Consider the following 25,298-nt stretch of genomic DNA (forward strand, 5'->3'; position numbering starts at 1 on the left):
AGATTTTAAAAAAAAAACTAAATTAATATTAAGTTACAAGTCTAACTTTGATAAGAAAAATAGATTACAATGGTGATTCATAATATGAAAATGTTTGTAACGTAAAGTTGATGTGGGAAGAAATTTTCTGAATAAAATGTTTAAACTTTGCTAAAGAAAGTAAGGACTTAACCACTGTAACACAATCATATTTAAAGTTAAAACATAGTTAACATAATATAAGCATACTACGTAACACGACAACTCACATTCTAAAAATAACATAGATTGTATATTTGAAACCTTACTCCACATAAGAAAAACATTATAGAAAAAATCAACAACAGGAAACCAGCCAGTCCAAACAAGATTCTTTCCTACCAGAATCTACCCAATAAGTAATATTTTCAGGTGTTCTTCCAACCTTACTTCATGCTATACGGCGAGGTATTCGCCGAGCAGATGGCTCCCCCATGCGGGCTGCCGGGCCTTGAGGAGTGCCGCGTGGGCCACTGGGTCCCCCCATTGGTCATGAGCGTCTACCTCCTTATAGCTAACATATTACTCGTGAATCTTCTCATAGCTGTATTTAATAACATCTTCATAGAAGTCAACGGCGTTTCGCATCAGGTTCTAAATCGTTTTATCGATGTAGTTGTATTGATGTTGTCAAAATTTAGCCGCTAGTCGACCTGTTGCGAGATTTAGTTTGATGTAGTTTTATTTAGTTTTGTTTTTAGTTTTAAGTTTTTAGTTTAGTTTTATTTTTTGCGGTTCGGGTGGCTGTAGTTTTTGGCAAGTGGTTTATAGTATTTAGAAATTTAGAAACAATAGTTTTGTGTGACAAAAAAGAACAGTTTTAAAGAAAATGTATGCAATTTGTAAAAGAAAAAGGTCCTATTTAAAAAAAATACGACCATGTTGATTAAAGTAGTAGCTTTAAAGTAAAGTAGTATTCGACACCGACATCCATTACTAGCGAATTCAATAAATTCTCACTAAAAAGATTTTGATTGAACGTCAATCTTTGGGCTAAAGCAAGCCAAATAAACAGCCTACGTATAATTTACCGACTCTTTTCTCTGGCAATAGTCCCCCCTCAATCCAGCCAAACCACTCGAACCTATTATTTTTATTTTATTTTTAGTTGAATATTATTCGTAGGTGTTCTACCAACCGTACTTCATGTTGTACGGGGAAGTGTTCGCCTCAGACATCGATCCTGAATGCGGAAAGGAGCCAGGAGCCAAGAAGTGTGTTACCGGCCGCTGGATCACTCCTATAGCGATGACAGTTTACCTGCTGGTCGCCAACATTTTGCTCATAAACCTTCTCATCGCGGTCTTTAACAATATATTTAACGAAGTCAATGAAGTCTCGCATCAGGTTTATGTTTTGTTTTGCTTTTATTTTTGGCAAGGCATTAAGGGTTTTGTAGGTTTTAAGTCGTTAAATTGAAGTCCCTTTTTTAAATTGCATGTATTTATTCGAGTTTCCAGGTTCGTTCATCACTTGTAATATTTTCAAATTGGAGAATAATAATTTAACAATAAGACTTTCTGGATCATAGCATTACGAACTTAATGCCTTGCATTTTAACAGCTTGCATAGCAGATTAGTAGAGATGCCTATAACCGCAACAATAATATTATATCGCTTCTTACTTTATGTTGAATAAACCGTTTCGTTAAACGCACAACCTGAGCATATTAAAACTGCTTCCAAACCTATACAATTATTAACCAATTTATATTGAAATACATTTTTATCCGTTTACACATATGACCAATTAACTTGACAAAAAGTACCTTCTAAATTTTAATAAGTTCTAAAAGCATTTCCGGTGCATTCAGTTTGTGAATCAAATCTTTATTGATAATGTCTATTGCTAAAACTTTACTTCTCTCGTTATCAAAATCAAATTAGTCAACTCATCGTGAATCAATCCAAACTACACTCAATTAAAAATTTCATGGATAGTACGTATTGGCGACCAAACTTTTATCTAACTCAAACCGTCTGCAGGTATGGATGTTCCAAAGGTTCACAGTGGTAATGGAATACGAACAGAAGCCAGTGCTTCCACCACCGTTGATAATCTTCTGCCACATCTACGCGGTGGGGAAATGGGTCACGAGGAATGTCTCTCACAAACGGTTTCAGTACGACAATGGACTCAAACTGTTTTTAGAGAAGGAAGATATGGAAAGGCTTTATGATTTCGAAGAGGAGTGTGTTGAGGGTTATTTTAGGGAACAAGTGAGTATCGGTGATCAGTTTAATATATAATCATTTTTGGACAAACTCTTAAAATGGATGGGTTAGTTTTAGGATTCCGTTCTGTTATTAGTTAAGATTTTGAACTTTGAGGAAGCAAAATATACGTAACTACAGCTTTTTATATTTTTATAATATTTTCCGAAATGAGGACCTATTTTAAACACGGAGTTAATAAAACAAACATTACACTCAGTTATATTTTGAAGAGTCTTAAAACTTAAAGAACCACTGACTTTTTATCTACTTTGTTAAATTAATTGCATTTTCCTCTTTAATTACGGGTATGGAATATAATTTCTTGTTCTAAAATTCGCTTTTAGGAAGTAAAGTTATCAAATTCAATAGAGGAGCGAGTTCGAAACACGACTGACAGAGTGGAGCATATCACGACCAAAATGGAAGATCTGAACCAGAAAGCGAACTGTCAGATACAGTCGGTGCAGGTACGTGCAACGATATGTTCATGTGTAAATAGTTTAATTGAAAATCTCGAAATTTTCGTTCAATAACCTTAAATCATGTGATATTGTTAGTGTTTATAGGCGGTTATGTCGCGGTCTTTAAATGTATCACTATATATTATTATACATAAACAACTTTCCGTATGAATGGAAAGAAAATAAGTTTTGCAACTAAGATTGACCGTCGCATCTGATATTATGAAAATATGAAATGTAACAAATCTTTCATTACAAAAGTCATACCTATCAAAATTACAGTTACGTTATTTTATTTAATCCGCACAAATTTAAAATAAACTTAATTTCCAGAGCGTAGAGTTCAGGTTGCGTAAACTGGAAGACATAGCCGAGCAGACGATGAACCATCTGGCCGTGATACATCGGTTCATGGCGACGCACCCATCGCTCGTGAACCGAGGGTCTACTGACACTCTCGGACCTCCTCCCCCCACCTTCCAAGCTGGGGGTAACAGGCTACGGACCGCTAGTGATAGATCTGAGGTAAGATGAAAGTAATTAATACTGTGCTTAGTCCTGAATCAAAGATAAAAAAAAAACATGTGTATTAAGTATTGTATTGTAGGTGTACATTTTGTTATGTGTCCTTTGTTACCTAAAGTAAATAAAATAAATAAATTTCCATGTCTATAGATGACAGTGGCGAAGTCTATATAAGCAGATTCCTACCGGCTTCCCTTTCCTATTTATCTAAAATCTGATTGTCATTAAAACAATTTGTAGATCCCATTCATGCATATTAGTACCTATTATGACGGGATCCCTTTTGGAAAAAAATCCTATCGCCACTGTTAGATAGGTATATTTGAAAATACGGATACCTAATCTTTAAAGTTTTGTAAATTTTTACTGAAGTATGAATTTGGTGGTCAGGGTTAAATATACCTTTGGACGTCACTTCGGTATTGTTTATGTTTCTTTTGAGAAATTGATAAAATTGCCTGATGACAAATGAAAAAAATTGGGTTACAGTTCTGGCATTTAGCCCAAAGCTTGTTAATTTAAAAATGTGTTTCTTTGCCACCAAAATATTGTGATGAAACTTAATATTATCCTTTAAAACCCCTGTATTTTTTATGTGCTCCTGAATGGTTGGAGTGGAAACGAAGCTTAACTAATCGCAGCATTCCGTGTGATCCATGAGCATGTCATTGAATCGATGTTCTTATGTTTACACTACGCCGATGTTTCTAGGTGGTATTGACAGTAAAATATGTCGAAGCATTTAAAATATATCGTCAAAATTATAATACTAAAATAGATTTCAAAATGTGTTTTGATTTATTTATTATTATTTAATAATATCACCTTAACACATCGGCTTTTCAAATGCTATTTGATTCACAATCTCCATTCGGTGTTCGATGTTACAAAGGCAAATTTGCCCCAAAATTCGATGTGCTTTGGCGTATCTCGTGTTTGTGTTCAATTCTTACAGAAAAAACATACAGTCAAATTGAGAACCTCCTCCTTTTTAGAAGTCGGTTAAAAATAGGTGAATTCACGTAATGTACGCGATAAATTAGTAAACTACTTTAACTGGCACATTAATCATGATGAATCACATTTCCTGTGAGCAAGTTGCACTTAATTGAAACTCTGGAGTCGTACAAACACCAGATACGCCTAGATGTGTCAAGCGAGGATGTTCGAAATAAGCGGAGCGGAGATTTTACAATTAACATTTATCTTTGTTCAATATAGCTAGTGACAGGACACTTATAAAATTAAGACAGTCACGAATGTTTGATAAATTTATATACTTAAAATATTAGTCGAATATAATATATTAAAAACCCAATTTGAAGTTCAGCCTATATCCTTCCCAGGGCCTCAAACTATTTTCCACGAAATTTTATGAAAAACATTTCGGTGGTTTTGTCATAAAAGCTTGACAGACAGAGTTACTTTAACATTTATAATATAAGTATGGATTGTTATACTCTCCGCTCCGCTTATCCGACACCGGAGAGTGACACGCGATGTCGCGACAGGTGCTGTCGGACAGTGACACGGGCGCGGCGCGGTTCACAGTGCGCCCCGTGCAAGAGGAGGACGAGCGCGCCTCGCAGCCCTCCGACGTAAGCGCTTCCAGTGTGTTTAGCTCCGCGTTTGCGTTATTAAGGAGTTAGAATTACTTATGTGCAGGAATTAAAATCGGTATACGAATTAAATTGTGTATTAAGTAAATATTTGAATTAGTAAATACTTTGAGTTGTGGTAAAATTAACTAACAAAAATCTTTTTGCCTTTTTAAATTGATTACGAAATATAGTAAGTACTTGAAGCCATTGTAAGATAAAAAAAAACTATAATAAGCAGATAAAATTTAAACTATAAACATTATTTTACTTGTAAAACGAGAAATAAAATCATGATAGTCTATAGAAATTAAATTATGAACTTTATTGTATTTAATTAAATATTAGGGAACGTACGACTAAACTATGTACAATTAAGACAAAACAATTTCATTGTTTAATTATTTAAACTGAATTAACCATATTACAATTGAATTATCTACCAAAATTTCAAACTTAAATAAAACTGGAAAATAAAACGAGAAAATTTTTATACAAATAAAAATTAATATCAATATTGCTTCATTTGAATAATAAAATAAGAAATACAGGTCGTTTTCCCTTGCATCTGTTCTTAATTAAATATCCAATTTGGAACGTGGGAAGGATTTCGTGTGTAACAATTACCCAAAATTAATTACGAAAGCTGACGAAATATAATTGTATAATGTAGTAAAATATGCAAGGATTTATGATTTAAAATCTTTTAAAAACCTTTTCAATAAAAAAAACTTAGTGCTTACCATTTGCTACATAGAATATGCTACTATTATTCTATAACTAACTACATAAACATAATTATTAAAAACTATAGTCACACAATACTTATTTAGGCGTCATATGATTTATTATTTTTTATATGTAACAAAATTTCCTCAATGTAACTTGATTGAAATATTTCAAGAACTTAAAATTCTCACTATATAGTTAGTGCGTCTTATTCCGTCTACGGGGTTAGTCCGTCTTTTTGCAATCACGGGCGATCTAATCGAAGGACAACTTTGATAGCCCTGTAGGTAAATAGGGGATTTTTTTACTCTACCTATACGGCTATCAAAGCCACCCTTCAATTAAAACGCCCGTAATTGCACAAAGACGGATATACCCCCGTAGACGGAATTGCCCCCTGACTACATTCGATTAAATTCATATTACGAGTATCAGAACTTCGGATGCTATGAATGCAAATTATTGCGATACTCCTGGTAATTTATACTCTCTCTAACCACAATTTATTGGAATTTCGGTATTACCTTATCGGTGAGAATTGAGGATTGTGGGTTTTAAATTATCATTATTGTGGGTTTACAATTATCTTTATTAGTTATCTTAATCTAATAATAATAATATTTTAGTGGGTAAATGAAGTCAGTCGATTTAAAATCTTATATACTTATAAAACTACTCATATTGGAAATATTACTAGTAGGCAACATAACTAAGTATAATATAATTAAAAATATAACAACTCAAAGAATCTTATTCGCGAACAATAAAAATAATTAAAATTAAATTATGATAAAAAATAATCAATAATATGAAATAACGTAAGTAAACAAGAGTTAATGCTAAAGAACTTAACAATATAGTTAAATATAAATATAATACATCAACAAACTTCGTAAACGAACTCTTATGTATATAGCTTCCATAAACAAGAAGTACCAAATGCTATTTGTTTGTTCAGACATTGCAACGCGGAGCTAATAATGTACGTATAATTGGCAAACTTTGCGAACTGTTAACTATCCAAAACTCTATCCACATGTAAGTATGTTCTGGATTGTGTCGTGTGGGACAGCACCTTTAACTGTTGATATATCAATACCTGAGTTTAAAGTGTGATAAGTCATAAATCATAATTTACAGATTATAAAAAAATATGATCCGCCTTACACCTCGAAAGTATGCTTCAAAAAACATTACATTTTGAAATTCGACAAGGTTCAAATCTGTAAAACAATTTTGTCTCATTTTTCATTGCAAAAAAATATTTTAACAATGTTGACAACTTGTTACACTTTAATCGATGTATCGATGTTATTTGTACAGAATAATTTCATTTGCTTCAAATTACTTACAAATGACACGCTTTTTAAAAATTTGCAATACTTTGAATATTTTTATTAAACCTTTATTTCCTATTTAAATTTATTTTTTCGTCCCATGCACACGGGTTACCTTTAAAAACGGATATCCTAAATCATCTTTTTTTTATTTCATAAATACTATCTATTTTTAAACTCCTTTAATAACTCCCATGTCAAAACAAAGAACTGGTAGTATTTTCCAATACCTTGATTACCCCGAATCTAGGACGAGCTTCCCCAGTCAGGGCCCGAAGGCGGACCGGAGAAGGAGCCGGAGGCTGACTCGATATCCACATCATCCGCTGGAAGCGCCGTGGGTCCTGACGTGACGGTTGTCAGACCTCAGCCTTCAATCACGCCAGCGAGACAGCGCTCTTCTGATAGCAATAGAACAGAGCCTAGTGATGAAAAGAAAGGTACGACTTTTGTTATATTAAGTGTGATATTTTTTATAACTATATTTTGGTTATTCCAGATTTCCAATTTAAATGATTATTTTATATTTAAAAAAATACAAAATATTTAGGTACCCTCAAAGCAAACAAGTATATTTTGAATAGACTGATTTTAGAAATGTCCAAACTACAAAAAAAGATTGCAATAATATTCTTCCCGATCCAGACCTATCCCAAGCAGCCCCCTCTACAATAGACGACGCGTTCCTCCCTGAAGTGCGAGAGATGCCTACAGACCTTCAGAGCTTGCGCCCGCGCACCACGTCCGCCGGGACCCGGCGCACCGCCAACACGCGACGGTAAGTGTCACCACCTACCACCTACCATCAGCCTTAGAACTCAGGGCCGTCATAAACTTTGATTTGTACATGTCTTCATGAAACTAGATTTACAAGTTTGACAGTATTATGGTATCGAAGAATGTTCTACGAGGCCTAAATTTCACCTAAATAAGACTAAACCAAGATATTATTGTGATTTATAAATATAAAGCAGTCTACTTGTATTAAAATTTGTAGCATTGAACTTAGCCCACACAATAGGATTGCAACGTAGTAGCTTTTCATTGTATCATTAAATTAGTGATCACCAAGTTCCGTTAAGACATGTACATTTATAATTTCATATGCGCCCATTATCACCACATGAGAAGAAAATAATAGTATCACCCGATCGGCAATAAGATATTTTATTTTCAACAAAATTAATACAATGATCCATCGATTGTTTTTATAATTTCAATTTATTTTTCTGTTACTTTCTTGCATCTGTTAGGAGACGATTGTGGAAACAGTAAGTCAAACTGACTCATTGCGGCTGGCTTGGCTTGTATATAGCTGTAGTTAGTTTAGATCAATGTGTAACACATCGCTTACACACACGAGTACACTTTATTTTACTCGTTTCGCTAACACTTGCACATGGATTAGGATCAATTCTGTCATCAATGAAATATATCATGCATTCTACGTGCGAATTGAACCTGAGAGACGTAAACTAGAAGGATTAACCTATACTTAAAGTGTTTATAAAATTGGTTTAACAATACATAAAATGGTAAATATAATGAAGATATTAACTTTGAAAAATTTATCCTTAAAGCTTGAATATCAAATGTCTCAGTTTAGAGACATCCAAGCGTTAAATCTTGTTTATTCACACCCCGACAACTTGCTTAGTCACCAGGCGTCAGTATTTGCTTAATGGCAACAATTCCTACGGCGCTCTAAGTGTTTAGTTTGGCAATGCTGACACTAAGTTGATTTGTGACCAGATCCAAGTCAGTAATTCATTGTCATTTGTAGTATATTTACAGAATTGATCCTACCTAACTAATATCAGTAACTAAAAACTAAACTAAACATCTTACTGTTCTATCACTGTACTCCTTCAAGTGACATCTGTCATAGCTAGTATCCAATATGGCTGCGGTACGCATTGTCATACGTCTAAAAATGTTTAATAAATGCATCCTGTATTAAAAGTGTATATGTCGTAAAAACCGTTTTTTAAAACTCTTAACATTTTTGTCGCACTCTTAATAAAAAAGAAAGTTTCAAAAATCTTTTTAAAATATTCAGTACTGAATGTATCAAATCTGCTTTTACTGCACTTACTTCTTCTGTAAACTTTTTGTAACTATCAATTTAAATAGTACGTTAAATATTTGATGACAAAAAACATTTCTTTTGTTTAATTATAGATTTATTTTGTTGAACCTTTCTCGTCTAATTGAATATAGTCTATGCGAAAGAATTCTGCAAAAGGTCCAATAATTACTAAACTAAACTAAAAAATTACAGCATTTCTTGGCAACTGCAATTATTTGTTCTATGAATGCAACATCAAAATTATCTTCTTTTAGCATTAATAAGGAACTTTAAGGTACGGGCAATAAAATACAAAAAATGAAAACAATATTCTCTTCTCACCGTATACACAATATGTAAACACACTTGGAACGTAACGTCCTAAAGGTAAAACACAACAAATAAAAACTATCAGCTATTGGAATCTATCTGACGAGAAGCGTGTCACAGGCGTTCAGAAGGAGGCAACGACTGCGGCATGGGAGGTCACTACTCCTCGCAACACCTGGCTCCCAGGAGGCAGCACAGCCAGACGCACTCCGAGCCAGACAACTCCGCAGTCGACGCCGGCTCTGTACATAACTCTGTCACTGGTGAGGACTTCTGGCGTTTACAGGCTTATTTTATGAACAACGATTTATTTGATCATTTGTGCGATACTAAAAAGGTTTTCGGGATTCTGAATGATTATAGCAACTTCAAATTTGCCATCGATCAGAGTCGAACAGAAAAGTCTATCGCAAGCAATGGTATATTTACACGCTACTTAATTTATACCAATGTTAAGTATACTACAATTTAACATAAAATCAAGAAATATTTGTTCTGTTTAGTGTCATCGTAAGTTTAATTTATAAGTAATTTATTTTCTTTAAACGGAATAGGGCCCCGAATTCGTCTTTTGCAATGACGCCCGTTCTACTCGAAGGATAGCTTCGATCGAAAAATCCCCTATTTATCTACATGGCCATCAAAACTGTCCCTCGATTAGAACGGCTATGATAATACAATATGCAAAAATGCGAATTTACCCCCGAAGACGGGATAGATAGGCGGGCCTGTGACCTTAATTCCTTATAGGTACCAAACCTCAAGATATTTAAATATGGATTATTCTATTACTGATTGTGTTAGCTATTTCCAATATTGTGTACAAGCACCACCGTCGATGTATTAACCCAACCTTTCCCGTGAGCAGGGCGTCAGTCGGGCTGGGAGGCGACCGGTGGCGCGACGGGCATCCCGTCCGGTCGCAGCCGCGTGGGGGGCGCGCCGCGGTCCCTGCTGCTCGCCATGCACGAGTACACCAGCATCACGGATGAACTGGAGACCGTGTATGGACTGTTCTCGCCACCTCACACGCCCAGGTACGGATTATTTACAATATTATTATAATACTAGACCTGTATTATATACTGCCCATTGCTGAGCAGGGAGCGCGTGCTTCCTCTATTATTCAAACAGTTTTGGTCTTAGTCTACTGCGATAAACTAGTGTCTGATTATTACATTTTATTTAGTATAAGATTTATTCCCTAAAAGATACGAGTTTTTTGGTACCGCTTTTAAATTTATCAAGCGTAAGTTTCGTTTAAGACGGAACCTTTATGGTAATATTTCTTGAAATAATGATGTCGCGCAAAGGATGAAAACTTGTGCGATGAATATTAAAAATGAATCTCTCACGAAAGTTTTCGCACTGTTGAAATGCTACGGCTGCTTTATTGTCCCACAGCAACCGACGACTTTTTTTTATTGCTTTAAACTGACTGTAAGGTTATTTTAGTATTTATAAGAAAGAGAAAGAAGTAGAAAGTGGCGATAGGCTAGTTGGTTGTGGAACGGACTGCAGAGGCGAATGTCCGTAGGTTCAAATCCCAAGGGCACACACCTCTGACTTTTCTTAAAAAATATGTGTGTTTCTTTGTGAATTATCGCTCGCTTTAACGGTGAAGGAAAACATCGTGAGGAAACCTGCATACCTGGGAAGTTCTCTATAGGAATTTTGAAGGTGTGTGAAATCTACCAATCCGCACTACGCCAGCGTGGTGAACTAAGGCCTAATCCCTCTCAGTAGAGGAGGCCCGTGCCCAACAGTGGGACAGTATATAATACAGGGCTGATATTATTATTATTATTATAAGAATAAAGACATCTGCATTAAAACTTTCAAAAAAAAAATGTTATATGTAGTAACAAAACACATTATATATTTTTTTCACAATCTATTTCTTCACCAGAACACCGATTACCTCTCGCCTGCTATCGCCCGCCCGAGCAGCTTCTCCATCAATACGAAGACGGCACGCCAGCGAGATGTCCAACCCAGAGTTCGCCCTGTTCATGGAGAAGGAGCATCTCCGAGGAGCTGAGGAGGACGACTACATCATCATGGAGAACCTGATACAGCGGCGGTGAGTGGTAAACGGTGGTGGGGTGCAATGTCGCTTTGAAACGTAATAAAATGTTAGGATCTCTTAACATTATGCCAAATTAGTAACATTCAGGCAATTTTTTTTTCTATAATTGGTCTTCACACAGTCTATAGCGAAATAAAATAGCACTCCTTCAATTACTTAATTTCGTATTTATAGATGTATTAGTGGCGAAGGGTGCATATAAACCGATGCCTACCGCCTTCCCTTTAAATTTAAATATAATTATCATTAGAATGATATGCATACCGCATTTATCCATTTTAATTAGTACTCATATGTTCTATCGGATTCTCTTTCGGAAATTTTCACGCTTCGCCACTGAGATGTATACTCAATTTATATTTAAATATCTGGCAGTAAGGACATATTCAAAAATTGCCTGCTACGCAAAAGCTTTTGTGATCGTCCTAAACTTAATCATCCAAACTACAACATGAATTTCAACCGTAGCCTAGAATTGGGGTCTGTCTTGGACAGATACGATGAGGAGGAGGCAGGGGACGGCGCGGCCGACGATCGGGGGGAAGTCAGCGGCATTAGCATCAGCGTGTGCGTCAACAACAGTGGTACGGACGAGCCCATGCCGCCTCAGACGACAACCCTGCTCACCGTCAGCGATAGACGACTGCCGCATCAGAGGTATGTTTAGTTTGTTCGAACAGGTACGGATTTGGTGAGACGACGGGGACCATGACCCCCCTTGATTACTATTGTGTAAAGATATTTTTTTTAATAAATATAAATTATTTAAATTAAACTATTTTACGAATTTTATCGCGGTTTTAATATTTAACTTTTCTCCCGACGTTTCGAAGATTTTGCAGCCTTCATGGTCACGGGGTGGACTGACTGTCCCCCTGATGACTGATAAAATTCGTAAAATAGTTTAATTTAAATGGCTAACATTCTCGTAAACTTAAGAAATCATAAAATATAAATTAGTTTTAATTATAATTTACTTTGTTCTACTTAACTTATTTATACATTTAGTTTCATGACGTTTCAATATTTCAAATCCGCTAGGCACTCGCTACGAAGGTCATCAGCTATCGACAGCCGCGAGTTGCCATCGCCGCTGCAGCCTCTGTTAGGAGAAGACTCCTGTGGTGAAGTTCTACTTCCAGTACCAAGGCAACCGTCGGGTGAGGAATTTGGGACGAGTGAATCATTAGAATTATTTAATAGCCTTTTATTATATGCAAACGTTTTGGTATTTAATGTCATAATATAGTCGTACAAGACCTTTCTTTACCCTTTATCTTTATTCTAAGATAAAATTTCTTATAAATACTAATTATATCATCAAGGTTTCAAAGCTACCGTGGTGCGGTAGGGTAGCGAGATTTTTAATTAATAGGTGATCCAAGCAACGAGACCAATTCTTTATAGTCTAATTTATTTATATTATTTGAGAATTTATAAAGACTAAACGTACTATATAACTTAAATATCTATACAAATCTTTATTTGTAGGCACTATGTGTGTAATTGTGTATTAAACCATGCTACAAACATGATGTCCACCAGGCGACACGAACGCGTCGAGCGAGCTGTCGCTGTCGCACATGGTGAGCGAGAGCCTGCCGCCGCGGCCGTCCATCGTGCTGGACTCGTCGCAGCTGCCGCGCCAGCGCTCCGCCGAGCAGCCGCTGCAGCCGCAGCCGCCCGCGCCCGCGCGCCCCGAGACCATGTGCTAGGTACACACTACACACTACACACTATATACACATGGTGAGCGAGAGCCTGCCGCCGCGGCCGTCCATCGTGCTGGACTCGTCGCAGCTGCCGCGCCAGCGCTCCGCCGAGCAGCCGCTGCAGCCGCAGCCGCCCGCGCCCGCGCGCCCCGAGACCATGTGCTAGGTACACACTACACACTACACACTATATACACATGGTGAGCGAGAGCCTGCCGCCGCGGCCGTCCATCGTGCTGGACTCGTCGCAGCTGCCGCGCCAGCGTTCGCCGAGCAGCCGCTGCAGCCGCAGCCGCCCGCGCCCGCGCGCCCCGAGACCATGTGCTAGGTACACACTACACACTACACACTATATACACATGGTGAGGCGAGAGCCTGCCGCCGCGGCCGTCCATCGTGCTGGACTCGTCGCAGCTGCCGCGCCAGCGCTCCGCCGAGCAGCCGCTGCAGCCGCAGCCGCCCGCGCCCGCGCGCCCCGAGACCATGTGCTAGGTACACACTACACACTACACACTATATACACATGGTGAGGCGAGAGCCAGCCGCCGAGGCCGGACATAGTGCTGGACTCTTCGCATCTGCCGCGCGAGCGCTCCGCCGAGCTGGCTCTGCAGCCGCAGCCGCCCGCGCCCGCGCGCCCCGAGACCATGTGCTAGGTACACACTACACACTACACACTATATACACATGGTGAGGCGAGAGCCTGCCGCCGCGGCCGTCCATCGTGCTGGACTCGTCGCAGCTGCCGCGCTAGCGCTCCGCCGAGCAGCCGCTGCAGCCGCAGCCGCCCGCGCCCGCGCGCCCCGAGACCATGTGCTAGGTACACACTACACACTACACACTATATACACATGGTGAGCGAGAGCCTGCCGCCGCGGCCGTCCATCGTGCTGGACTCGTCGCAGCTGCCGCGCCAGCGCTCCGCCGAGCAGCCGCTGCAGCCGCAGCCGCCCGCGCCCGCGCGCCCCGAGACCATGTGCTAGGTACACACTACACACTACACACTATATACACATGGTGAGCGAGAGCCTGCCGCCGCGGCCGTCCATCGTGCTGGACTCGTCGCAGCTGCCGCGCCAGCGCTCCGCCGAGCAGCCGCTGCAGCCGCAGCCGCCCGCGCCCGCGCGCCCCGAGACCATGTGCTAGGTACACACTACACACTACACACTATATACAGATATTTTATCTGTACTGTCCAGTCTGTCTGACTGTATGTCTGTCTGTCTATACGAAAATAATTACTACTGCTAAATTGGATTTCAATAATCTGAGGACGAATTATTCTGTGTCCTCTTCCTACAAACAGAAATTCCTAAACACAAATATAACGACAGTATAAAAGTATCGAAATATTAATCGATATTAAAATCGATTGTCGAAATAATAAAACATATATAAAATTATTTGAAATAAATGAAAAATAACTCGGTATTATTTTTCTACACAGGTGGACACCACGTCACTTCCTAAGAAGCAAACAACCAAATAAGAACTCGACTGATACGCGAAAGGATTATAATTAATAATAATATAACACCAAATATTAATATTAATGGGTATAAGAACTCACTTTCGCTACTGACGACTTAGTTTAACTGTTTCCCGCTGACTGAATCGTACACAATTCTAAAACTGATCATATCGTAGAGATATCATCGATTTTAACGTTTTGTTGTAATTTTGTACGTCGCGTACGCCGCGGTTTTTATTTTTACATAGTTTTGATGAATTTGACAAACTGCAGAGAAAATTTTGAATATGAAATTTATTGACCTTAAAAAACGGAGGCGCATTTAGGAATTTATTTCGGGGTGCTTTTACTCTAGACTGTTCTTTAATTTAACAAGATGTCTAATATATAAATATGGAATCAATATCGGTATTTTTTTTGCAACAATATTTGTGCAAAATTTTAATTTAATGAAGATTTGTTTGGCATTAAAGTAAACCAGCATCAATAAACAAACAATATAAATACACAGTCTTAATTACTTACAACTAGCCGACCACGATCATTGAGTTCAGGGCCCATGACCCCCAAATAAATCCTGAATACGCTCATCAAACATTTTAAACCAAACACGCAATGTTTAATCTTTCTTACTTTACTAATTTCGCTGTACATATGCTATAATGTTAGTGCCGTAGACTCACGGTCGAATGCAAGCCATTTAGCTTTTATCTTGTAATGCGCCATTGAATTGGGTTTATATTTACTCCATAGACCTACTTAATTCATACCCCAGGTAGTATACAAGCATATTCTTGTTATTTAAGTATGGGGAACTTATTACCCAACACGCCGAACAAAAATATTTGGGATACAAAAATTTGTCCCAATTCCGGCCCATCACCTATTGCGCGAAGGCTATCGAATTATTAGATTTTTTTTAAATAGCTAGAAACGGCTTTTAACAATATAAAAAAAAATTGCTAGCATTAAATCGACATAATCCAATTCATTCATATTAAAATCGATAACCGCGTTTTAATGGATTGGTCTTTTGCGGTTATTGCTTTTATAGCTGATTAAATAATTTTATGCTAGGAAAATTGTAACAGTATTTTCAGTGTGACAGATAAAAGTTAATTATTATATTGGATATTGTAGTATTTGAAATATGACTTCCATAATGTTCACTCAATTATTTTACAGTTACTAAAGTCAAATATGTTCAGTATATGTTATGTTCCTTAACATTTTTTTGAAGGACATTGTAGCCAGTGTAACTACTGGACAAAATGAGACTTAACATCTCATGTCTCAGGACGAGCGCAGTGGAATTCCAAACAATACTTTGTAATTCAAGTGGGATGGTGTTACTACTGTTTATGGGCGGTCGTATCGCTTACCATCAGGCGTACGGCAAGCTCGACTCGTCATTCAAAGCATTAAAAAAGAACGAATAGAGCAATATTGAACTGCGTGATCTATAACTATGTTCCCAAGTGCAATCGATACCTCTCTTCCGAAGTGGTCAGTAAATAACCACTCTTTTTCGATTTTATTTTGCTCTACGTCGACAAATGAATTAAAGGGCTTCGCACACTAAACTTTAAGGATATTGCAACATATGAAATGGTTTGCAGTGTATTGAGGGTAGATATGTAGTTAGCCATAAGTGTTGTTTAACGAATCCTGAACTTGAAAACGCTTTTATAAATTAACTTGAAATATACTTTTTTGTTTATCTTATATGAATTTAACGCTTTGAAGTATTTTTTAGATAAAAAAAAACGATTGTTAGAAAGGATATAAAAAATTAAGGCGATTTGAATTTTTTATTTTTTCAATTACTTTTGTCCCTGGCTGTACATATACTAGGACAGCCTATTTTGCACTTCCTAATAAAATAACCAAGAAGTCCGTTGATAAATTTATCAGAAACATTTAGGTAACATTAACTCATATACGGCGTAGCTATTTCACATAGTAGGTAATAAACGCAGACCATTTCTTACGTTTCTGCCAATGTTAGACATTGAAATCAAACTATTTAAAGGATTTTATCTCGTTTTTTTTTATATCTAGATTTATCGAAAAGCAGAGAGAAAATTATAATATAAAAAAACCGCGACAAAATCCGTAAAATAGTTTTATTTTAAACGTAAACTAATTCTTCAGATATAAAAGCAATATAGACCCAATTCAATGAATTCATAATAATAAATTGTACAGTTTTATGATTCAGAACGAATAACTGAGGTGAAGACGTGTGACAATACATGTATTAGTGCTCACGATGTACATACTGTTGTCAGAATGTTAAATGGTTAATGTTATATAAAATAAATCGAACTGAGTTATAATAATAGCGTAGGTTACAGTAGATGTAAAGATTTTTACGTCATTCTGCATTTTATATACTATTCTCGTGACTTCGCACACTACATCGCTTCATTACTACACAATAATTGTTCAATGCAAAACTTATTTCTTCTTAAATACCGAGCCAGGAAGCCAGAGGTATCTTAAGTATTAAGATTTACTTTCATTTTAAATTTTTACGCTCAGGACACTGGCCATCTTGAAATTAAATTACTTATGTTTTTTTTATTCGTTCCACATGACCGGCTAAGGTCAGAGACCATGCTGCCATGTCATAAATAAAATTGCTTCATTGTAAGAAATTACTTATGATTGCAAAGACCCGAAACGTTCAGCCATTCGTAATAAATATAAAAAAATGAAGTATTTAAAGTTTTTGTATTTTATATCTTCATTAAACATTTTTCCAGTTAACGTTACTTGGAAAATGTTGAGCCTGCCAATGAAGTGATATTTTTTTGTGCTTTTATATAAATCTAAACAATAACACTTTTTTTCAATTCTAGACTTTGGACATATCAATGGTCTATTACTATAGCTATAGGACTTATTAAATCACTTTTCATTCACTATTTATGTTAAATATTGACCAATTAAAATAAATCTTAGGATTGGCATGTAGATTTTAAACAGTTAAAAAAAATGGACTATTTAATAAAAAAATACATACTTACATATTATTATTATTTTTATACGTACCTATTTTACGTATTTAAATTTCCCTAAATCCATTTCATTGAAAGGTGTTATAGCGTGCATAGCTGCAAAATATAGGCAGGTCATTTTGATTTTTCTAAAATAAGAGTTAACTAATTTAATTATATACTTTTATATGTATTTATTAAAAAGAACATATAGAATCAGATTGAGCGCTACACACATAATACTTTGAAATAATAAATATGAAATATTTTATGTAATTATAATTATTTTAAAAATTTGCAATCAAGTATTTGAAAATTCATCACAATGTGTTCAATTATACCAAATATTTTGTGCAAGTTTTACCGTTTTATTATACATACTACACGCATAAATACATTCAAATTTGTATATAAATATAATAAATTGGAATAACGAAGAATTGATTGTGTATAGTAGATGATTTTTAATAAAAAATATACCTAATTAAGTCGTCGGTTAAGTAGAAAATGCAATAAATTATTTTAATCTATAGATATAAACGGAATCCTGTCATATCACATCAATGCCGTAGATATTATTCCAAACCTCGACTATTCCAAGTTCTGACATAAAGTATGTATTCCAAGTCTTAACTGTTTCGACTGTTCCAAATGAATAATTAAAAAATGCGGAAAGAGAGCAGTTACAATACCAAGCTTAAACTAAATTCTCAGGAATCCATGCATAGTTTACACGAGCTACAACACCAACATTTAGACGGATTATCCGGATGTTGAGCAATGGAACTCATACACACTTTTAATCCTCTTTAACATTGCAACTGTAAACGTTTTTAATTTTTATATTAATACGCGTCACCGGTTGACTAAGTAATCAATTTTACCAAAAAAAATACGAAATTTGAACTCTATAAATGAAAACTTTACCCCGATGAACATTGAACCTATGTCTTTTACCATCATTTTAAAAAGAATAATTTCAATAAAGTAATAAAATATTAATATTGACTTTATTTATTCATCCAATCACCACATTTTATTTATTATAAATTTTAAAATAAAGCATATAAAGCATATGGTCTTCTAAAATTATATATTCGAAATAAAAATATACCTATGTTGAGAAATTATACCGCTAGAATAAACCTTTTAAACTCGGCGTACAATTCAGTTAATAAAACACAATTTCTACACAAGTTTCAAAATAAACGTGCATATTCCTTTGTAAAGCTTCCGCGATATAATCCACAAAGCGAGCCACGGCTATGCACTGAGTGTTAAAAAGAGCAAAGCCATAAAAAACTAACCACTTAAACAAAGCCAGTTATGGATCTAGTATTTGTACTGTACATTAAAAGTATTAAAACCTTGAAAATGAAGCAAGTTCCTTCGATCAATTTTGCGACACTTAAAAAATTACGTATAGAGGCAGTATATTAGGTTTTCTTGTGCTTTATTTTTTTTTAAATTCGTACATTTTTTTAAATTAAGAACCGGCTTGCGTCATACCATACTGCCAATGCGTATATTGCGAATGAATATTCATTTTTTTTTCTATACAAATTCCAAAGCTATAACAATTATGTTTTAATAAATTCTAAAATCTTTATATGCTACATTCAAGTTTCAAGCTATCAAACAGCATTCCACAAAGTAATCAATACGAGTGTCCTCGCTTTCGGTGGTCGGTTGATATTTTGCCGCGGCCATAAACAGGCTAGTAAAAGAACTGTAAACGCCCGCCAGATCAAAAGGGACGCGGCAATAACCACAAATGGAATACTTACGTGTTTACATTCTGCGGCTATTCGTTTGTTTCATTGAAAAATGTAATACTGACAGTACTGTGTTTCTAAACTCTAGAGCAGTTGTATATTAAAATTATGTTGCCGTTAATATAGTAAAGAAGGACTTGAGATAGCATAATATATTTTAAGCTTCTCGGAAATCTGTGGACTGCAGCGAAGAAGTTCGCTTGGCACATTGACGTTGCTCTTAAGAGAATGGATCACTGATTTTGTGACACGGACCGTATAAGTAATTTCTAAAGATAATCCACAGATCCATAGATAATCTTAGATATATCATTATCTTGCATACATTATACACAAATGAAATAAAGCTAATGTATTAAAATAGTCAGCGAATGGGTTACAAGAGCTTCTTATATCATCTCCATTTACATGTTATATAACGAACTCAAAATATTTGAGTCCTAGATAGTAGTGCATCGAAATAATTTTCGTCAATCACATTTGACCATTAAATAGCACAATTCCGTACAAAATAATTTAATTTAGTATTCAATTGCGTATTTTACTTAATTTAATTAGTAATTACATTTTATTGTACATACTGTCACGATTTTTACCAAAATAAAATGCGCGCTTCCATAATGTATAATCGAAGACAAAGAAATTATAATTTTATATCTATGGCACAATGTTTAAATATACAAATTACATGTTGCTTTGCTCGGTTTGTGGCGATTTTATATTAATTTTGTATAATAAAACAATGAATACTGTAAACAAGGCTCCTGGGAAATGCCCCAGCAGTACATTTCCACTTTCAGATAAATAAAATACCTTTTTAAAACATCCAAATTGTGCACATTGATAAATGTATATAATCAATGTACAGAAACGTCTGCCTACTGTTTTATATGTAAAGAGTTGTCCCTATTGGGATTTAGATTCGACCATTGTACCCCGCAGTGACAGTCTCACCTCTGTGTTACAACGTATGTACAATAATACAATAAATATATTTGTGATATTATAAACATGAGTTTTATTGCCCTTTAATTTCCTTTTCAGGGATTATTTCATTTATTTGTGACAAGTTTGTGTAATTGAAAATAAGCCAGGTCTGACGAAAATATTTGATTTATTATTTATATTTTATTTATTTAAATTTAAAACATTATAACAAGGTTTTATGTAATTTTTTTTTTTATTTATGTTGAAAAAATATGATTTATAATTTTCATTTTGATAAAATGTAAAAACAATAATTCATGGTGCCCCTGTATTTATCTTTCGGGATTATTGGATTTTTTTTTTCGGAAATAGAAGCATGTGATATATATTATAACTCGATTTAAAAAATTATATAACAGAACCTTGTTAAAGTAAGCCAGGACTGCGATAATTTTCTCGTGTCAAAAAATATTGAATTATGTAATAAGTATTTTCAACGCAAACCATTTATTAAAATATAGAACAGAAAAAACGGTAAACCTTGTTCCTATCGGTATATTTCCCACACAAATAGGAAACCTTGCAGTCACCTACTCTAGAAGCAATCGCATAATCTATACTAATATAAAGTAGAAAAGTGTGTGAGCTTGTAGGTTTGTACGGGGTACTGAACCGATTTTGATTATTTTTAACTAATAGGAAGTTACATTACGCCCGAATGCTATGCGCAAATTTTTATCCTAGGAAACCTTTCCCACGCGGGTGGAGCCGCGGGCAAAAGCTATATTATAATTATAATAGCACGGTATAGTAACCCCACCGAACCTGATGATTAATGTCGACTGACGAGAGACGTTTATCCCACGCCAGACACAATTATCGACCTATTTGAAAACGAATATACACAGGCTGATCCGGAAACGCAACACTATGGCAGGTGTTATTCTGCCACCAGTAAGTCCGTAATCAAATTTGCACCTGCCAATTCCATATAATCTCACTTGGACTAAAATTTCCACACGGATAGTCCACGACACATGTATATTACCGAATAAAACTTGCGAGTAAAAGAGCACTTAAAGCAGATTGGCGCGGACAGCGGCACCCGCGGCCATGCTGGGTCATTTACTTTATTGCCCGGCCAACATTCGTGAACACTGCACTCGCATTTTTCAATATCGAAACCATTTTATAGAGCTCTTACTTTAAAAATGTTGGTAGAGAAGGAAGTTGAATCCGACGTGTTTATTTCATGTTTAATCGCATGTTGAGAGCGCATTTTAGTACTGTGAAGTATACCTTTGAACTTTCAAACTATAACTGCTACAACCTTGGTTTGTTGTTCTCGATTAATAGATATAATTAATAGCCTTTTTTCACAGTGAAAAACACAAGCAATCAAACAAGAAAATAAATGACTAAGAGATTATTTTCTCTAAATCTTTAAGACGGCCGTGTTTCATTATCTTCGAAGTTAGCGCGGAATGATATTCTGTACAGAAATTTCTATTGTTTAAAACACGACGCAGTGCGTTACTTGCTTATTACGCACAATGAGAATAAAGGTCATACTTTGGGAGAGCCGCTTTTGCGTTTTATATGAAAGATAAAGTTATCAGTATAAGAAATTCGATCCATACATTAACACAACATGGCGTGTTACTTTATTTTCCTTTTAAGTTATATTTATTATCAAAATCTACCTACGAATAACTAAGGGGATTGAATAACTTTAAGCTTACATTTGGCCACAATGAACACTGTTTATTTTTAATTAAAATTAAAAGAATCCTAAATAAACCGTAAGTAGTAAATGTGCTGCTCAAGTATCGGTCAAACCGTCACATTTATTCACGTCATAACCTCTTTATTATCCCTATTTTACTAGTATTTCGCCGGCGTAATCAACAGAGTATATAAAATAAAAGATTTCTTCAAGATCACAAGAATATACCTAACTAAAATATGCTTTTCATTTTTCTTTGCAGTTTATAACGCCGCGGGGCACTCTCCGTAAAATATTCATGTAATATACTCGTAGATAGAGAGCATTACTCCCATTTTATAGTCTTATTGTGACCTATATTCGAAGTGAATTAACCCCAATTAGTACACTTCATCTGAAAACGTTGATATAAACGAGTGGTTTTGAATTTCTCGTAAAAGCGTGTTTTAATCGTAGGTGCTTTGGTGAAGACTGCCTCGTTGGCGTAGTTTTATTACGCTACGACTATAGTGTTGAGGTCTTATGTTCGATCTCTAGATCGGGCAAAGTATTTTTGTGTATTTCTCAGTATCTGCCCAGAGTCTGGTATTTATGCCCATTCTGGCTATAGGCTCGACCTCATTGTAAGGAGTACGCGGGAGTGACCATTCATTGAAACACGGAGTTAAATAACTTGTTTATTGTACTCAACGGTTGTACATAGAGTGTGTTTAGTCTAGCGCAACTGACTCTTAAATTCTACACATACAGGTAAACTACACCGGTACAGTCGTATACAACCGCTACAACATCATGGGGCGGAATATACACGACGGAAAGTGGGTGCACCACCACCAGTTGGGCCTCTGGCTACTCTTTTAGAGATAAAAGGCGTGTGTGTTTGTGTACCTATTGATCATGGAATTATTATGTACTTATTAGTACCATGGTACTGATACATTTCTAACATTAACTCGAAGCTATTGCTAGAAATGTATGCTTACTGAGCAGAGCTGGTTGATTAAAAATATGATATTTTTGGTTCCTTTGTTAGGTCTTTTTAATTCAATATATCATTTCAAGCAGCACATATGATGAATAAATCATGTCAATTCATACAAGACTTACAAGCAGTGACTGCATTAGAGAGGCGCGAACAGAGCCACCGACGTGAGCCTCGCACTATATAGCATAGTGTCTAAAGCATTTTACCTACAATGTTTTACCGTTTTTGCATCAGTCTATATGTAAACGGTTTAAGTTTCTGTCTTTCCCTTTTTCGTTTCGGGGACCAAAACAGTATTACACCGGCCAGAGACAACCTTAAAATATTTATATCAGTGCCTGCTTAATCTCTTAAATTTTAAAGCCACTATGGGGTTTCAAGCAACTAAAAGCAGGGGCTACTGAGGTACCATAAAATATTGACTACGCCTAGCATACTTTTAGCTAAAAAACGAACACAAAATTTCATGAGAACGTGCGTGCGGAATTTGCGAAATGTTAATTAAGCAACCAGTTAAATTTTGGTGAAAGTCGAGCGGAATTAACACGTGAGCTCCGACGAGCAGAACGGAGCACGTGACTACCGATATTTGGAAGTAAAGTGGTTAACTTAATTAAATCGATGGTTCAAACAATAAATGTACTTTTGTAGAAATAAATAATACACATCACGTCTGTGTCCCCTAAGGGTTAGGAAGAGGTCCAACCAGGGCATCCAATTTCGCTATGTGTGTTCCATCCCATTATGTGATTGGGGGCAAAACTATCGCCATATCGTGATTAAATTCCAGACCAAAGGGCTGGTACTGAACAGAAAAACCCAATACATATAACTTTGCCCGACCCCGGATTCGAACCAAGGACCTCAGAGCGGTTTCTATGATTTTATTAACTTTTCCCTAATCTACTTATATAATTGATACAATATAAATATAAGTATCGTGTTGTTAAATAAACTAATAGCCAAGATATTTCAAGTAAATCGTGATGAGTAAATAATGTCTTAAAAATAATCATCTAGTAATTTTTAAAAACCTTTCAAAATTTTGATACAGTTTGTCTCTAATTATCGAATAAAGTCCTTCACATTTTTATTATTATCATGTTTAAAGACAATACAACAGACATTGGCAAAGTGTTTACTTTATGACTTAGTTTCAATATTAAATAATGAATTATTTAATATAATAAATAACATAATCATTTCGGAAGTATACGAACTATAATAATTTACGAACTATACGAAATTTAAATTTGGAAGTAAGAGTTCACTGCCCCGTGTAATACTTGTGCAGCTTAGAATCAGACACGTATACTGCAATGGTTGCGGTTTCCAGTTGTAGATCGCTAGTAATTGGACGAGGTTCGGCATTATTACTAGGATTTTCAGCCTAGAGCTGTCCGTCCGTTCCATTTTAACGAGCTGGTATAGTATTTTAGTGGAGAAAATCAAACTGAGAAGTGCCTTTCTAATCAATTGAAAACTTTCCTTGCAATTTAAACATAACACAATCATTTTATTCAAGATTTTCTTTTGTATATTTTATTTTATCCAAATTCAAAAACCAAAGTAAGTACCTAATGGCATAGTACACAAATAGACTAAGGTTCTTTACATCATTTAGGCAAATTTTTAACCCAAGAAAATGTACCTACAATGTGAATTTTGTTCCGGGTAAGGCTTTTCATACGAAAAGAGCTACGTTTAAAGCCTAGTCTCATAGGCGCTGGGAGTTTAGTATAATATGCAAATACCCGTGCGATTTTCATTTGAACAAATAAATTAATTTAATGATGTTATGTATTACCTATTAGTGTGTAGATACAGATGCATTTCCTTAAAAATAATATTGACGGCGCCCATGCCTAGTATTATTAAAAATACGCCTATATATGACACTAAAACATATCCCATTAGGTCCGATCATTGATCAGTACGAAGCGTGTCAATGTCGCTATTAAAAACTGATTTACGAATTCTCGAACATGTAATGTTTTCACACGTCGCGTCGGGGTAATGTTTACGTTTCATTATATTGTGTATCGAGGATTTCATCCATTTATCGAGTTACTCGCGTGTACAAAGTTTGATAATGTAGAAGTCTGCTCACGTTATTTTCAATAACAGTGATATTGTATGTCCATGATTATATATTTGTTTTATATCTCTGCTCATTTCTCGACAACCGTAAAAGACAAATTAGTGATGATGAACTCGATAGCTTATGAGTTTTGCACTTATAGAGAAAAGCCCTGGGGCCTACAAGTTCGTTACCTTTTAGTTTTTTAAATGCTCAACTACGAGAATTTTTTCAAAAACAGCTGAGAA

At 35.7% G+C, this 25,298-nt stretch overlaps 1 protein-coding gene across 8 annotated transcripts in view; it reads left to right on the top strand.

Moving 5' to 3' along the window:
- LOC115447351 (transient receptor potential cation channel trpm) overlaps positions 1 to 20,342 on the top strand; it is a 266,806-nt gene extending 246,464 nt beyond the window's left edge. For 5 of the 8 annotated variants that reach the window (XM_037439440.1, XM_037439437.1, XM_037439436.1 and 2 more), the window contains 14 exons: positions 1,144 to 1,365; positions 2,005 to 2,238; positions 2,580 to 2,702; positions 3,030 to 3,221; positions 4,733 to 4,819; positions 7,136 to 7,325; positions 7,531 to 7,663; positions 9,404 to 9,546; positions 10,152 to 10,320; positions 11,193 to 11,366; positions 11,841 to 12,029; positions 12,414 to 12,532; positions 12,918 to 13,087; positions 14,532 to 20,342. In XM_037439440.1, the coding sequence (XP_037295337.1) occupies positions 1,144 to 1,365; positions 2,005 to 2,238; positions 2,580 to 2,702; positions 3,030 to 3,221; positions 4,733 to 4,819; positions 7,136 to 7,325; positions 7,531 to 7,663; positions 9,404 to 9,546; positions 10,152 to 10,320; positions 11,193 to 11,366; positions 11,841 to 12,029; positions 12,414 to 12,532; positions 12,918 to 13,087 (2,145 nt within the window). In that variant the 3' untranslated portion in view covers positions 14,532 to 20,342. Of the gene's footprint in view, positions 1 to 1,143; positions 1,366 to 2,004; positions 2,239 to 2,579; positions 2,703 to 3,029; positions 3,222 to 4,732; positions 4,820 to 7,135; positions 7,326 to 7,530; positions 7,664 to 9,403; positions 9,547 to 10,151; positions 10,321 to 11,192; positions 11,367 to 11,840; positions 12,030 to 12,413; positions 12,533 to 12,917; positions 13,088 to 13,118; positions 13,326 to 14,531 lie in introns of those variants that run through there. The other 3 variants (XM_037439441.1, XM_037439438.1, XM_037439442.1) reach the window with 3 other exon arrangements.
- The last annotated feature ends 4,956 nt before the right edge of the window (positions 20,343 to 25,298 follow it).

Source organism: Manduca sexta, chromosome 16 (assembly GCF_014839805.1).
Source record: "Manduca sexta isolate Smith_Timp_Sample1 chromosome 16, JHU_Msex_v1.0, whole genome shotgun sequence".
Classification (NCBI taxonomy): domain Eukaryota; kingdom Metazoa; phylum Arthropoda; class Insecta; order Lepidoptera; family Sphingidae; genus Manduca; species Manduca sexta.